The sequence below is a fragment of the Mastigoproctus giganteus genome, chromosome 3 (assembly GCF_048544385.1).
Source record: "Mastigoproctus giganteus isolate SK-2022 chromosome 3, ASM4854438v1, whole genome shotgun sequence".
Taxonomy (NCBI): Eukaryota; Metazoa; Arthropoda; class Arachnida; order Uropygi; family Thelyphonidae; genus Mastigoproctus; species Mastigoproctus giganteus.
This window is the reverse complement of record NC_143577.1, coordinates 115,213,891-115,230,547: the sequence shown is the minus strand read 5'-3', so window position 1 is coordinate 115,230,547 and position 16,657 is coordinate 115,213,891. Positions and strand designations below refer to the sequence as shown.

Here is a 16,657-nt window from a genome sequence, read left to right as displayed (position 1 = left end):
GTGGTCATTTCTCTAGAGATAGCAGGAATATCATCAGGATGGGACTCCTCTTCGTGAAACATCCTTGTTTGCTCTTCAATCAGATCTTCATCCATTAGGGCAGCGTTTCCCAAACTTTCTGAGGCCATGCCTCCCTTGACCTGTAAAATTTTTCCGGTGCCTTCCTTGAAGTAAAACATCCATAATTATGCAACTTATAGTTCTTCGGCAAAACTAGAGTTTCTCCCATTGTGTGTGGTTTTTTACATTTCGCGATTCTGTAAGAAACTTGGTACGACGCTAGCAATGCATTTGACAGAACAGAAACTATTTTTTTGAAGGTTTGCTTTTGTTTATTAAACTCATATATTTTTTTATTTATATATGTTATGTTATTACATTTCTGTTAAACTTTTTGCGCCTCCTTTTGCACTAGTTCGTGCCTCCCAGTTTGGAAATCGCTGCATTAGGGTCTCATCATGAGAGACAAGCAATTCTGCCACATCCCTAGGCTCGACTTCCAATTCTAATTCCCTTGCCATTTCCACAACATTTGTAGTGACTTCCTTCACTGAATTCTCAAAGTCTTCAAAATCGTCCATAAGTGTGGGAATTAGCTTCTTCCAAGCACCTTTCAATGCTGTTTTTTTAACTTCCTCCCAAACATCTCTAATAGTTTTTATACCATTCAAAATCATGAAGCCTTTCCAAAATGCTTTTAATTTATTTTGTTTATACCTAGCTACTGTATCATTGTCTAAGGCATTTATAGCCATAGCAAAAGTTCTTAAGTAATATGATTTAAACACTTCAATTAACACCTTGGTCCATAGGCTGCAGCAATGAAGTCATATTTGCAGGTAGAAAAATAACATTTATCTCCTTGTACAAACCAATTAGAGCTCTAGGATGGCCAGGGGCATTGTCTGCAAGAAGTAAAATCTTAAAAGGAATTTTCTTTTCCTTGCAACAAGTCTCAACTGTAGGCTTAAAATAGTCCGTGAACCAATTTGAGAAAAGATCTCCAGCTATCCAAACTTTTGAATTAGATTTATAATAAACAGGGAGGCTAGCTTTTGCATAGTTCTTGAGGGCCCTAGGATTTTCTGAATGATAAATCATCGTAGGTTTTAACTTGCAATCACCAGCTGCATTAGCCCCTAACAAGAGAGTTAGCCTGCCTTTTGCAGCTTTGAAGTCATGCATTGACTTCTCCTCTTTAGCAATAAAAGTCCTAGACAGCATCTTCTTCCAATATAGGGCCATTTTGCCCACGTTGAAAATCTGCTGCTTAGTATCCACTATCTTCGATGATCTTAGAAAGCTCACAGGGATAACTTTCTGCAGCTACTGTATCAGCACTAGCTGCTTCACCTTGCACTTTGAGGTTGTGGAGATGGCTTCTTTCCTTAAACCTATTAAACCAGCCTCTGCTAACTTCGAATTTATCCTCAGCAGCTTCCTCACCTCTCTCTCAGCCTTCATAGCATTGAAGAGATTTAGGGCCTTGTCCTGGAGGATGGCTCGGCTTAAAGGCACATTGTGCCTGGTTTGATGTTCAATCCACATCAGTAAAAGTTTTTCCAGTCAGCAATAAGTTTATCATGTTTTCTTATAACTTTGCTGTTCACTGGTGTAGCACTTCTGATTTTGTTCAACACTTTCTCCTTAGCATTCACAATTGTACTAGGCTTGACGAGTCAAACCTAGCTCATGGCCTATCTCAGCCATAGACATACCTTGCTCACTTAGTTTAATAATTTATAACTTGGCATTTAATGTAAGAGGCTTACAACTCTTTTTTTTTTATCACAATTAGCACAAATTATATATAATAACTTTAAAAAGTTTGAAAGTTTGGAAAATTACCAGAATACAAAGAGATGTAGAGTGCACAAGTGCTGTAAAGAAACTGAATCACCGACAATAAAATGGCACATAACGCTATTCTTGGACCCTCTGCTTAGCTTATCATGTGAAAAAATGCCGAAAAAGAAGAACAAGCGCCGAAAATAATGAACATGGATATAATTGGAAACCGTCGTATTAGCAGAACGTGATAAAGAAGGGCCTTGCTGTACTGATTTATCTTATAAAAGTGGCACCCAAATTTCAGTCTACAGTGAAAGCATAAAATGCCTTCAACTGCTCACCCAACTGCAAAAATAATACCTTCTGCTTAAAAAATAATAATGTTTGCTTGGATGCCATTTTATGCATATAAGCATCAAATGGCATCCAAACGAGGTATTGTGACATATATGAAGTCATTCTTAAGTGGTCAATAAATGAGTGCCATAAAAGTAAAGGCACACACACTTAAAATACAAAGACATTAAAAATCACTCAACTTTACTACAAAACAAAATGATACAAAAAATTTGCACCATTTACTGCACAGTTCACAGTGAAAATATTCAATTTTTGAAGAAGCTGCATGAAACTGATACTTTATCACTTTTACAAATTTAAATCAGTTCTGTTACAGAAATTTTTCTATAATAGGGAAAAAACAAAACTACTTACAAAATGCTTTTCAAGTAACTATCATTTTTGCTCTATCCCATCCAAAGCTAAGTGTGATTGATTGGCCTATTATTCGTCATTCTGTTTTTTCAATTAATAAGATTTGCTTCATAGCAGAATGCTGTGAATAGTTTAGTGTCAGTATAATAGGGTAACCCATATAATGTTGACACATTTGTTCATCAATTAACACTGAACTATTAGTTGAATTTCATTTAAAGTTAGTGACAGTCTGTAGTAGTTCATTCAGACTATTGCTAACTTTAGTCTTCCTGAAAACTGACTAGAGAGCAGCAATATCTTGTAACAATTTATATGCTTGCGAATTCCACTGCTCTTGTCAGTAAGCAGAATGGCAGAAATATTGTGCCTCACAATTAAACAGAAGTTAAAAAATGTGTTTTTGAAACTCAATTGGGCACCTGCAAGACACTCAGTACTTTGTTTATTCTAGAAGTCTAAAGTGGATGACTGTGTAAGGGTAAAAAACTTATCTAGTATGGCCAGTTTGTTCTTCACAAAATATTAAAGCCCTCTGTGTTACAATACAGTGTAGTCTAGGAAAGTTAAAAAGAAAAGCAGTTGATGAACTTGGAATATCTAGTGCTCTGTTCAACAAATGCTTCAACTGGATTCAAAAACTTTCCCCATATGACACAATGCTCCATAAACGTTTTGAAAATGATAAGGAAAATTGGCTTCTGCTTCCAATTTTTGGTGTTATGTAACACTGTATTTCTTCCCCCACCCCACTGTGGAGAGAAAGGAGAGAATTGCAGTGACTCAACACCTGGTTTCAGATGAGGCTTATTTTCATTTTCAGGAGACTACAATCAATAAAAAAACAAAGACATTGGCATTACTGCCCCCCCCCCAAGCATAAGATCTTATACACATGTTACACTCATGTTATTATCCATGAGTGTAATTCATGAGTGTTATCCATGAATGTAACTCCACAGTAATGTGTGTAAAAATTTAGGTTCATGAACAAATCTGCATATGTGGACTGAAAAACCTGTAATAACTCATGGTGAAAACCCAACATGATTGTTAAATTTGCTAACTACACACTTCAAATAAACAGTACTTCAGAAATTCCTCCGCAACTCGACAGGAATCAGATCCAGATGTCTTGTGTATTGTGCCAACTAAGCCGCTACAGAGGGCAGCTGAACAAACAGAACATACAGTTTAGAGCAACAGAATCTCCCATCAGCTTTATAAGGAAAGCTACCAGGGAAGGAAAGTGACCATGGGTAGAACTGTCAATTCATGGTTTAAGTAATCCCTTCTTCGACCAAACTATTAACACACAGTGGTAACTTTGCCCAGCTTCAGAATGAGCTTCTACTGCAACTCATGACAACTCAGCTTCGCAATGACAGCTTCCCTGAACCACAGTGATCACTAAATTGTGACCACACCATGTGTAATGGACTATATAGCATGGCTCTCAGAATAAAAGGCCAAACAGCTTCATACACTAGAGCAGTGGTAATTTACATCTAGTCACGAAATTCAAAGTGATAAAGTAGCAGTTATAGGACGTAGTAAAGATATTACAGTTTCAAAAGGGTACGTTTGTAAGAGCTCAAGCGTCGGGTGCTCCCATATCAGATACAGAATGTCTTGTCAGTTTCTCATGGCCCACAGTGGTTAAGGTATACAAAGAATGGTGTCGAACATGTCAAACTACCTCCGACAGAAGTGTAAAGGATTACGGAAAGTAGATGTTCGTGGCAAGTGAAGGGTGCAGCAAGTTGTAGTCTCAATAGCAATTCATTGTGTGACAGTTGATGTTACAATTCAATATGGGGAATACAAGAACAATATCCCAAATGATGATGCACCACACACTCAGCCATGAGGGGTTCCATAGTAGATAACCCAAGAGACACCCTTCCCTTACCACTGATCATCAGACAGTGAACATCAGACAGTGAAGGCTGTAGTGTCAACAACACTCTGGTTGGACATTGGAGGACTGGAAGTGAGTGTGCCGGTCAGATGAGTCCAAATACCTGGTGCAACATGCCGACAGACTCCATGTGTGGTGCAAGCAAGATGAATCCATGGACCCATCATGCATGGTGCCCATTATCCAGGCAATTGAGGATAACTGCTTAATATGGGGCATGTTCTGCTGGAAAAGAACTAGGACCTCTGGTGCATATGGACCGAAGTTTCTGGTGAGGTCTAGTGGCAGCTCCGTGTGCACCTACCACATTGTATTTTTTCCCCAAAAAGAAATGGGATCTTACACTGTGAAGGTATCACCCATCTTGGTTGGCCTCCAAAATTGCCCAACCTTAATCCAATTGAACATGTAAGATATTCTGATTGAATCCTGTAGGATGTTTTGAAATGGAAGTGAGGTGTATGGACATGCAACCATCATCTATATCAGCACCATAGAAAGCCTTGCAGGTAGCATGGCTGTATATACCTATGGATGTCTTCAGACATCTAGTGGAGTCAGTGCCTAGGCAAATAGCGGCTATTATCCGTGGGAACAGTGGCCCAACATGGTATTAGATAGGTGGTGGTCACAATTCAGTGATCACTGAGCATATGTTGTGTTGGATTTTATGCACACTGTTTTTTGGTCTTGCATACTGTCAAGTTATCCTGAACACCACAACAATATTTATTTGGCCACCTCTGAGTCTAGACTTGACCCATGTGATATTTTCTTGTGGAATTCCTTGAAAGACAAGTTTTTCCACAAGGGATCTTGTACATGAAAAACTGTTGAAACTAAAAGTAGAAAAGTGCACCTGAATTGCCTGGAATCTATCTAATTATAATAAGGGAGGCAGCAAAAGAGGTAAGTAAACCATGATTATGAGAGTATCTGTGAATTCAGGAGAGGTGTGCAAAAGGGAAATAAAATTGTGACAGTAATTACAGACCTGACAGCTTGACTTCTGTTCCATGAAAAATGGAGTCACCAGTTAAAAATGTATAGCAGAATCATCCCATTTGTGCTGCAGTTGCAGCATGCATTTGTTATAAGGTGATCTTGCCTGACCAATCCAACTGGACACATGCAATAACAAAATAACTGGAAGAAAAAATTATTTATATCATATACAGCAAACCCCCGCTATTCGCGGTTTCACGTATTCGCAGTTGCTGATTTAATATAAAATGAAACCTAAAAAAATGTGAATTTTAAAGTGCCGTGACCATTTTCCGCCATAAAAAAACATGGGCGTGGCTAAAATTATCTTTCCCGGTCAAAACAGCGCTCAGTGGGTAGGGTGGGGGAGGGTGACAAAATCGCGAGCGTGGATGTTTCTCGCTAATCCTTGTTCAGTGTGTTATGCGCTTGTCAAGGAAGGTGTCGTTTGCTTTTAATTTATATGCTTATAAATTGAATAAATTTATAAATTGATATGCTTACAAAAGTGATAAATCTACCGTTTTGCAGTTTAAAACAGACTTTTTCGAGTGTGTTAACGGAAGAAAGTGCCTTTATTGTGGACAAGTTCTTTTTTACCCGTACAAAAATATGGCTACGAATAACAATGGAAATGTGAAAAGATCAAAGGTGATGACATTAGCGAATAAAATTGAGTTATTAGACAAAATTTCTAATGGTGAAAGTGTCTCCTCAGTGGCAAAACATTATAAAATCAATGAGTCAACGGTACGATCAATCAAAAAATCGGAAGAAAAAATCCGCCGTAGTGTCCGTGAAAACGCGCTAATTGCTTCAAAAATTTGCTATGTATCTCGTGATGTTAAATTAGAAAAAATGGAAAACGCTTTAAATCTGTGGATAGAAGACTGAACTCAAAATAAAATTCCGTTAAGTTCACTCGTCATTCATGAAAAGGCAAAACTCCTTTATCAACACTTGAGCGAAACTGGTGATAGCACTGGCGGGATAAGTTTTTTAGCTAGCAAAGACGCTGGTTTGAAAGATTTGTTTGAAATTTCTAATAAATATTACATTCAATATTAAATTGTTTCTTATTTTCATTTCGATGCCATATGCTTGCATTTCACTACGTACTGTCTATGTACATAGTCATATTATGAAGGTACATATAATACATACATAGACAAAATTTTAGACTAGTTTTTCTTATATATTTCATACTTTGGAACAGAATCCCTTTATTACCATGGGAGCCATAACTCGCTATTCGTGTTTTCGGTATTCGCGGCATTTCTCAGGAACGTAACCCACGCGAATAGCGGGGGTTTACTGTATTTAGATTTCAGAAAAGCTTTTGACAGCATTCCACATAAACAACTGCTATACAAATTGAAGCAGTAGGGCATTAGAGTCAAGTTACTGCTATGGATAAAGCGATTGTTGAGTAGAAGAAGTCAGGGTAGTTATCAATGGGCACTGCTCTTCTTAGACTGCTGTTATTAGTGGAGTTCCCCCAGAGTTCAGCAGTTTGTTGTTGTTTTCAGTCTTTAATTAATGATATTGATAAAGATGTATAAGGTTTAATGTTCATCTATTTTCAACAAATAAAAACCGAAGAATAGATTTTATTTTTAAATAAAATTTAAAGATTACCCAATTTTGTTAATAGTAAGTTTCCAGTTAATGTTTTGTAGTATTTTTAACTTGCTTATTATTATTACCATCTATGTCTGCATCTCTTATAACCAAGGCAATTTAATGCAACTTTAAGCAGCACCCCCATACATTAGTCATAAGCTGCCACTGCCATTATCAAATATCTTTGAATACAGATGATACAATGGTTGGAGGGTGGTTAATGACAGTAATCAGGAAACAAGATCTCGAAATATTAGGCTGATAGGCTAACAAGTGGCAATTTAAGTTTACCATTGACAAATTGCAAGGTAGTTCATTTGGATAGCAGTAAACCCACATGAACATGCCAACTGTGCAGTACAACCTTCATGGCATGGAGAATGAAAAAGACCAAGAAGTAATTGAGCAGTCAGATACAAAGGTCTTTGAGCAGTGCAGACAGGCTGCAAATACAGCTCATGGAGTTTTGTCAATGATATATAGGAATTTTGCTAGCAGGAATAAGGAGATGATTATTCCATCATATAAGGTAATGGTTAGACCACATCTTGAGTACAGGTTTGGAAGCCTCATTTTATGGAGGATCTGCTGACTTGAGTGCAGAGAAGAGGAACAAAATGGTGCTCTTACTCTTGCAAAGTGCCTAGTCTCCACCATCTGGAGACTAGGCATCTGGGAAATATAATTGAGATGTTTAAGACCATGAATGGATTGAGTAAGCTCAATGCCAACAGAATCCTTTCTCTTGCTCAGACTACACACACACACACACACACACACACACACACACACACACACACACACACACACACACACACACACACACACACACACACACACACAAGAGGGGGCATAAATTCAAATTGAGAAGGATGATTGCAAGATAGATATGCAGAAATTTGCCTTCAGCTAGTGGGTTGTTGATTGTTAGAACAAACTTCCATCTGGTGTTGTAGATGGTCAGTAATTTGAATAAATTTCAGGAAGAACTAAAACTGTTAGAGAGGATGGACAGGTGATATGGGAAGTGTTGTGTTTTCACTGCTGATGAAGCTGTATTAGTGTGTTGCAAAATTTCAAAGATGTGTTGTCACATTAAAATAAGACATACTGAACATATGGTAAAATAAAAATGTTTTCCTTGAATCTGAGCATAAAAATTAATGAATACATTAACTTTCTTAAGAAGCATTTTAATGTCAACATTTTGTGTAACCCTACAAGCATCTACTATGCTTTATCTTTGTCAAGAGTTGTGTTAAACATTGACATGATATAGACTAAAGCAATTGCAAAACAAAAAAAAAAAAAAAAAAAAAGTAGTTCAATCTCACAGATGTTGGATTGACCTACGAAGTACTAGTCACCAAACCAAACTTCTTAGTTACCATGGTAAGCCAGCAACCAGATTTGTTAAATCTTGTATTGTAAAGAATTGTAAAAAATTGAATTCTGTGTGCATGTGTGCACACGCAAGTACCTGCATGCACACAATATTTAAATTGCATCATTTGATATCACACAGTAGGTACAGAATGTTAATAGGTACTTGCATATTTATAGGAAAAAAAGGGCTTTACAGGCACAATAAATCTTCACTTATATTAAACCTACCATATCACCATATTTGTTCATCTCAAGTTTATAAGAAACATTTCCATTTTCATACTGTTTGTTGTGTTTTGCTATCTTGTACTTATTTTCCATAAAAACTTTTATACGGAAATGCTCCTCTGATAAATCATAGGCCTTTCCTAAAGTAAAAATAAAATTTATCACATTTTGCACTTGATTTCATAAAAAATACTTAAGGGGAACAATATTCATAAATTATACTTTCTGTCATGCAATTAAACAGCCTTCATTAACAAGGTCATTAGTCATAAGAAATGCCATTTCATGTTGCTTTTCCTATTCATAAGCAAAAACTAATGTCAGTATAAAACATATACATACGTAAAAAAGACAACTCATTTGATGTATTACCCTAATTTAAGAAAGATAACTTGTTCTACAGAGGCCAGTCCATAAGTAATGCCTCTTTGGCCATAAAAGTATAAAGACAACAAATTTGAAATTTATAATATTTATTAAACAAACACTAGAAAGTATGCATATGCTATTCCATGTACCCACCTTGTTTACCAATGCAATTTTGCCATATTTCTTTCCCACTTGCATATGCACTATAGTAAAAGGCTGGACACTGCTATTGAAGCTAGCTGCAGTCTTTTTTAGCTACTCATCACTCAAAAATAGTGGATTTCTTTTTTTTTTTTTTTTTTATTTACAGCCCTGTTAAGCTTATAGCAAGTTGTTTGGCAATATCTTTCCTTATTTATGGTCTTACCTTTCTCTAAAAAAAAAAAAAAAAATTCGGCCTTCTCTGTCCAAAAAAAACTGTGCCCATAATTGTTTTTATCTAATAATTCTAGATAATTATTAAATAATTTTTAGACAACCATTAGATTATTTTTAGACAATCTTTAGATAATTTTTTGTTATCTAATGATTTATCATCCCCAGTGAAGGTTTTTCCTTCACTGGGGATGACAAATGCATCCATTCCATAAACTCATAAACTAGCATTTAGAGTAATGGAAGGGCCAGATCTTTATTACCTGTTATCCCAATGCCAGTTCTTGGCAGATCTACCTGGAGAATTTTATTTCTCTTGGTAACAGCTTGGATACCAATTTGCAGCTTATTTTCCCATAATTTAATGTGTCTAAAATAGTTAATACACTTCTCTTTGAACACCCTAGTGCTTTGCATCATTACATATATAGTTACTGTTGTGTCTTTTTGAATAATTTCATCCAAAATCTTAGTGTTTCCTTCAATGCCCACAGCCTTTACTCTTCTGCTTCCTGGCTGGTCACAAATGTCAGAGATTCTTCCTTTAAAATGTGCATGCCATCTACGAACAATGCTTATATCAATAATGTCCTTTTCGTATACTTTTCTCAATTTTTCATGAATCTAGACAGCTGAGTTTTCTCCTGACTTGAAAATGAGCTCTATCGCCAACCAATAGTGGAAATGGACATCATTTTGACTGTCATGAACTTCTCTAATACATCTGTTATATTTCAGTAACATATATTCATAAACCCTTGATATTCATAATTTCATTACTTATTGGTTATATCTTTGTACAGTACACACCATTTGGCATTCACAGTTTGACGTAGACTCCAACAGCTACTTATAAGAACTAAGTGCAGATCCTTCTAAATTACCTTCCTGGAAATATCAGAAGGCCACATACCTCTCTATCGACAACTGAACATAAATTATTTTTTTTAGATATCATTTATATATGGTAAAATCTCATTACTTCTCAGGGGATCATTTCATTGTACTGAAATTTTATTCATATGAAGGCATATATTAAAACTGAAAAGGGCATCCTACAGAAGAGATTAATAAAATTTCAAGGAAGTGATCATAGAGGCCCTAAGCATTTTAAACCAACAGAGATACTGTTCAAAAGTTAGACCAAAATGGATATCAGATGAACAGATGTTAGAACCTTAGTGACAGAGAAGAAAATACACAGGGTGTTAATAAATTGTGAGCAGAGAATACAGAGTCATATCATACAATAAGTACAAACTAGTACAGTAAACCCCCGCTATTCGTGGGGGGTTACTTTCCTGAGAAATGCCGCGAATACCAAAAATACGAATAATGAGTTATGGCACCCATAGTAATAAAAAAGTTCCGTTCCAAAGTATGAAATATATAAGAAAAACTAGTCTAAAATTTTGTCTATGTATGTATTATATGTACCTACATAATGTGACTATGTACATAAACAAACATAGACAGTACATAGTGAAATACAAGCATAAAGCATCAAAATGAAAATAAGAAAACAATTTAATATTAAATGTAATATTTATTAGAAATTTCAAACAAATCTATCAAAAACATATCAAGAATATGCGTTGCTGGGCAAAAAATAACTCTTAATCGAAGTTTGTTTCTTCATTTTTTTATTGAGCACCTTTTGAATTTCCCTCTAAGGCAAAAGTAATTGTTGTAGGTCTCATTTAAACTTGATGCTTCTTTCAAATTAGGATCCAATTCCACCACCTTTTCTGAAAGTTGTATGGAGAGGCTAAAGATTTCCTTTAATGATTTGCTATTTAATTCCGGTCTAACAATATTGAGATCTTCCTCCTCAGGATCATTTTGGTTCTCATTTGACCTTGTTACTAATTCATCCAACTCTTCTATTGTAAATTCATCTGCATGAGTCTCATTCAGGAACTTACTGAGACTCATCTGCGTGAGTCTCAATAAGTTCCTGAATTCTTTATTCTTTTCCTTCAAAGCACATGGATTCTGCGATTTATACAAGAGCATCAGTTTGATCGTATCCACTAGCATTTGCACAAAACAAAAGTGTAAGCCTATCTTTGGAAGATTTGAATCCAGGAGCAGACTTTTCATTTTATGTTAAGTATGTTCTGGCATTCTCTTCCAAAACAACCCAGTTTTGTCTGCATTGAACACCTGTTCGGGAAAAACACAATTTGTTTGTCCATAATTAATTTTTAAGGGGTTTGACACATGCTTACATTAATATAACTTTAAAATATGTTGCCCAAAAACATCACATTTTATTTTTAAGACAATGTCTTCAAGAGAATATTATACCTAAGTTTGCAAAGATAAATTTTAACCATAGGATCCCGGGGAAAAATCGATTAGTTTTGTCTATGTCACGTAAAATTATTAAACTCGCTCTAGAATCTAGGTTTGCGGATAAAAGGTTATTCTTTAGATAAATACAACGGTGCCATAATAAGATCAAAAAATATTTGCATACCACTGATTGGAATAATTTGAAAACATTTATTGATTTTCGCCGGAAGATTTTAGAGACTGAATTAAGGACTACATGGATTTAGCAATGTTCGTAATAACAAGATTGATCTACGTAGCAACAATATGACTAATAATCGGAACTGGACCTATAATGATAACAATCCGGTACAGGCGCGATATAATGTATCAACCCGGGGACAGGAACCGAATATGATTCGATTATCAACTCCTCCTACTCATAATACTGATGAAACAAAGGTTTACAAAAATATTACAAATCTTTCTTCATACAAATTAACCGAGCACCAAGTTGCACTGTTGGAAAAAGGTTTAAATTATAATTTACCCCCCACGCACTCTACCAAAGAAAGAATTAGTAGTAGACCTTAAATTTAGTCTTAGAGATATCCCCCAAAAAGATGTTTTAATCCAACAGGTCAATCAGATCATAAACAATCCCAGAAAGTCAGGTACACCGAGATTAAATAGAAATGAAGTTATTGCTTTATGGGAATTAAGGGAAAATAAGGACATTGTAATTCACAAAGCTGATAAGGGGGATACTGTAGTCATTTTAAATAAAGCGGATTATAATAAAAAAATACAGGCAATTATATCAGATAGGTCTACATACCAAGAGGCAGACTCTTCCGTGTTTGATAATGAGGTTAAGCAATACAACAAATTACTTACTTCATTCCATAAAAAGGATTAAAATTAGAATATAGCATAATTACATTTCAATGGCACAACTAAAGCAACTAAAAGCCAGAACAAATAATGCAGCTATCTCTTTGGACAAGTAAAACTACACAAACTCAGACACCCTATTAGGCCCATAGTATCATACAAAAATTCTGCCTTTTCCGCCTTGGCGACATATTTATACTGGATTATAAAACCATTTTGGGAGGTATTAAAATATAGCATAAAGAATTATGACACCTTATATACAAATTTAAAAGACTAAAATTGGGGGAGGTGCTAAATTATTTTCTCTTGATGTAGTTTCTTTATACACTAATGTTAATGTAACATATGCGTTGGATGTAATTTGGGATTTATTAAATAATAACACTATTAATATTAACAGTATGAAGTTGCCTAAAAAAGAGATATTTGAGCTAATTAAGTTACTGGTTGAGGCTAATTATATTTTATTTGAAAGTAAGATTTACAGACAGATTTTCAGTTTGCCTATGAGTTTAAACTTGAGCAGCCTAATATCAGAGCTGTATTTAGATAGATTGGAAAATATATATCTAATACAGTTTTTACCAAAAATCACATTTTATGGTAGATACCTCAACGACATCCTCATTATAACAGATAATGACACTATTAATGAAGTTTTACAAACTTTTAATAATATGCACATTAGGTTAAAATTTACTCTGGAAACAGAACAAGAAGAAACAAAGTCTATAAATTTTCTAAAATTTAAACTTAAGAGGGAGGGCGGAAATATTAATTTCAGTATTTATCAAAAGCCCACGAATATGGAGATGTCCTTACCCTATAGTAGCTATCACCCGTACTCATATAAAAGGTCAATCGTTCTAAACCAGTTCTTAAATGCATTCAAATATTCTTCCACACAATGTGCCCTACAGATAGAAATAGAAGAACTGACGAATAGGTTCTTAAATAGAGGATACCCAATTACATCTATCAACAGCATTAAATTAGAAGCGAAGACAAAATAATCAATAACAGACAATGACAGGATTAGTAAAAATTATTTTATTTCAATGCCGTATGTTGAACACTGGTACAGACAAATTATCAACTTCTGCAGAGGTACTGAAATGCAAACTGGTCCATAAATTATATGCCACACTTAAAAATCACACGGTATTAACTTCTGGACTAACACATGACCTTGTCTACCACATTTCTTGCAAGGATTGTGATTCGTCTTACATTGGATCCACCATATGTATTTTAAACTCGAGGGTTAGGCAACATGAAGCATCAGTTCGTGCATCACATGCGAATGCATAGGAACTAGCATTCCATGCAATAAACGAAAACCATACATTCCTGTTTAATGAAGCCAAAATTTTAAGTATTCAATATAATTATACAGTTATTGATTGCTGAGACTTTAGAAATGAAAATACAAAAAAACTGTATCAACGTTCGTCGACCATTTCCATATCTGATTCATGGACTTTCTAATGCATGCGTACCAAAAACTAATCTCCTATTTATAAGATTCCCAACACTCCCCTGTTTTGTTAGTTTCATTCTACCCTGTGAACATAACAATAGTCGAAAGGTCTTATTCTGCCTAAGGGTGGAATCTTTTAATTATTTTGCCTCATTGTATTTTAATAGTAATTTATTGATATGCCAATGAGGAATTTTAATAGCATGATTTTATTGTACTTTCATCTTATTTTAATAGCATTTTATTTGTATTGTAATTTTGCATTTATGACAAAATGTCTTCCTTCACTGAAGGTTGCATGGGGGGTTTAATATTTCTGGGATCGGGGTGGGGTTCTCCACTGTAATCCTGGGGTGCTGGACTGTCCATGTGTCAACAGTGAGGAATACATTATGAGTTTTAAATTATTTTAATTATGTAAATTTGTTTTAAGTATTTCGTAATTTATTCGTATAAGGAGATTTGAGAAAGAAAAAATCCTACACACTGAATAAAAGGTAATTCCTTGTTTATTTCCAAAATAATTAATTTTTTTAATTCAGTCGGGAAACTTTATACAGCCACAAAATCCGCTGAAGCAGACTCGCCTACAAGTTTCACGTTATGAAGGACATATCGATTTTTAAATCTTAGAAACAAACCTTTGCTAGCTAAAAAACTTATCCCGCCAGTGCTATCACCAGTTTCGCTAAAGCGTTGATAAAGATGTTTTGCCTTTTCACGAATGATGAGTGAATTTAATGGAATTTTATTTTGAGTTAGGTCTTCTATCCACAGCTTTTCCCATTTTTTCTAATTTAACATCACGAGTTACAGAGCAAATTTTTTAAGCAATTACCACATTTTCATGGACACTATGGTGGATTTTTTCTTCCGATTTCTTGATTGATCATACCATTGACCCATTGATTTTATAATGTTTTGCCTCTGATGGGACACTTTCACTATTAGAAATTTTGTCTAATAACTCAATTTTATTCGCTAATGTCATCACCTTCTTTGATCTTTTCACAATTCCCTTGTTATTCGTAGCCATATTTTTGTAGGGGTTAAAAAAACTTGTCCACAATAAAGTCACTTTCTTTTAACTGTTAACAAACTCGAAAAATTCTGTTTACACTCATCATCATCATCAGCCATTTTCAATCCACTGCAGGATGAAGGCCTCTCCAGCAACTTTCCAGTTCCTTTTTTTTTAGCACTGGCCATCCATTTACTACCCAAAAACTCATGAATTTCATCTATCCATCTCCGCCTTTGTCTTCCAGGTTTTCTTCAAGCTCCTCTTGGATACCATTCTGTTATTTTCTTAATCCATCTGTCATCATGTCTTCAAGCTATGTGTCCTGCCCAAGACCATTTTAGTTATTTAGTTTTGATAAGAATGTCCTTTACTTGAGTTTTGCTGGCTAATCCATGTGTTTCTCTTCTTATCTAACAGTCTGATTCCCAATATAATTCGTTCCATTCTTCGCTGTGTAGTTCTCAGCTTCTCTTCCATTCTTTTGGTGAGTGCCCAAGTTTCACTTCCATAAGTCATGGTGGGGAGTATACATTGGTTCATTATTTTACATTTCAGACAAACTGGGATATTGCTCTTCGGTATGTGACTATATTTCCTGAATGCTATCCATCCAAAATTTATTCTTCTCTTGATTTCCAGCCATTTATCATTATTACAGCTAATAACTTGTCCCAGATAAGTATATGACTCCACCTTTTCAATTACTGCTCGTTCGTTCATTATTTCCCTTTCTGTGGCATACTTGTTCATCATTACTTTTGTTTTAGCCATATTCATCTTTAGTCCAAAATCCTTACTAATTGTGCATAACCGATTAAGATTTTCCTCTAATTCTTTGGGATCGTGGCTTATGACCACAATGTCATCTGCAAATCGTAAATGGTTTAGGTACTCTCCGTTCACATTGACTCCTTTCTGCGACCAGTCCAATTTTCTGAAAGCTTCCTCAAGGGCAGCAGTAAACAGCTTCGGAGATATTGTGTCTCCTTGTCGAACTCCTTTCTCGATTTTAAATTTGCTACTGTCTTTGTCTAGTCTAATAAAGGAGGAAGCACTCTGATATATTTTCTTCAAAATCATAATATATGGGGTATCTATGCCTTGTCTTTCCAGTGCCCGAAACATTGCCGAAACATGGTGTTTTATATTCATTTGCTTTCTCCATTAGCTGTGATATTACGTGAAGGTGATCCATAGTTGAGAATCCTGTCCTAAAGCCAGCTTGCTCTTTCGGTTGATTCTCATCAAGTATTCTTTCTAATCTGTTAGTAATGACCCTTGTGAATAACTTGTAGATGTGGGATAACAAGCTAATTGGTTTATAATTTCCAATTTATCTCCTTTTTTAAGCAGCAAAACTATGATTGCATTATTCCACTACTTAGGCATCACACCTTTTCTAATGCACTTTGTGAAGAGCCTTGCCAGTTTTTGTGTTATGTCTCTTCCTCCCAATTTTAACAACTCTACAGTAACTTCATCTTCCCCCGGGGCTTTCTGATTCTTCATTTTCTTCAAAGCATGTTCTACCTCATCAGGAAGAATATCGGGCATGTCGTATGTGTTGCTACTTTGCAATCCATCTTCC

At 35.3% G+C, this 16,657-nt stretch overlaps 1 protein-coding gene across 2 annotated transcripts in view; it reads right to left on the bottom strand.

The window, feature by feature from the left end:
• LOC150088237 (procathepsin L-like) overlaps nt 1–16,657 on the bottom strand; it is a 171,509-nt gene that overhangs the window by 120,119 nt on the left and 34,733 nt on the right. For both annotated transcript variants that reach the window (XM_090369398.1, XM_090369399.1), the window contains exon 3: nt 8,648–8,787. In XM_090369398.1, the coding sequence (XP_090225524.1) occupies nt 8,648–8,787 (140 nt within the window). The remainder of the gene's footprint in view (nt 1–8,647; nt 8,788–16,657) is intronic.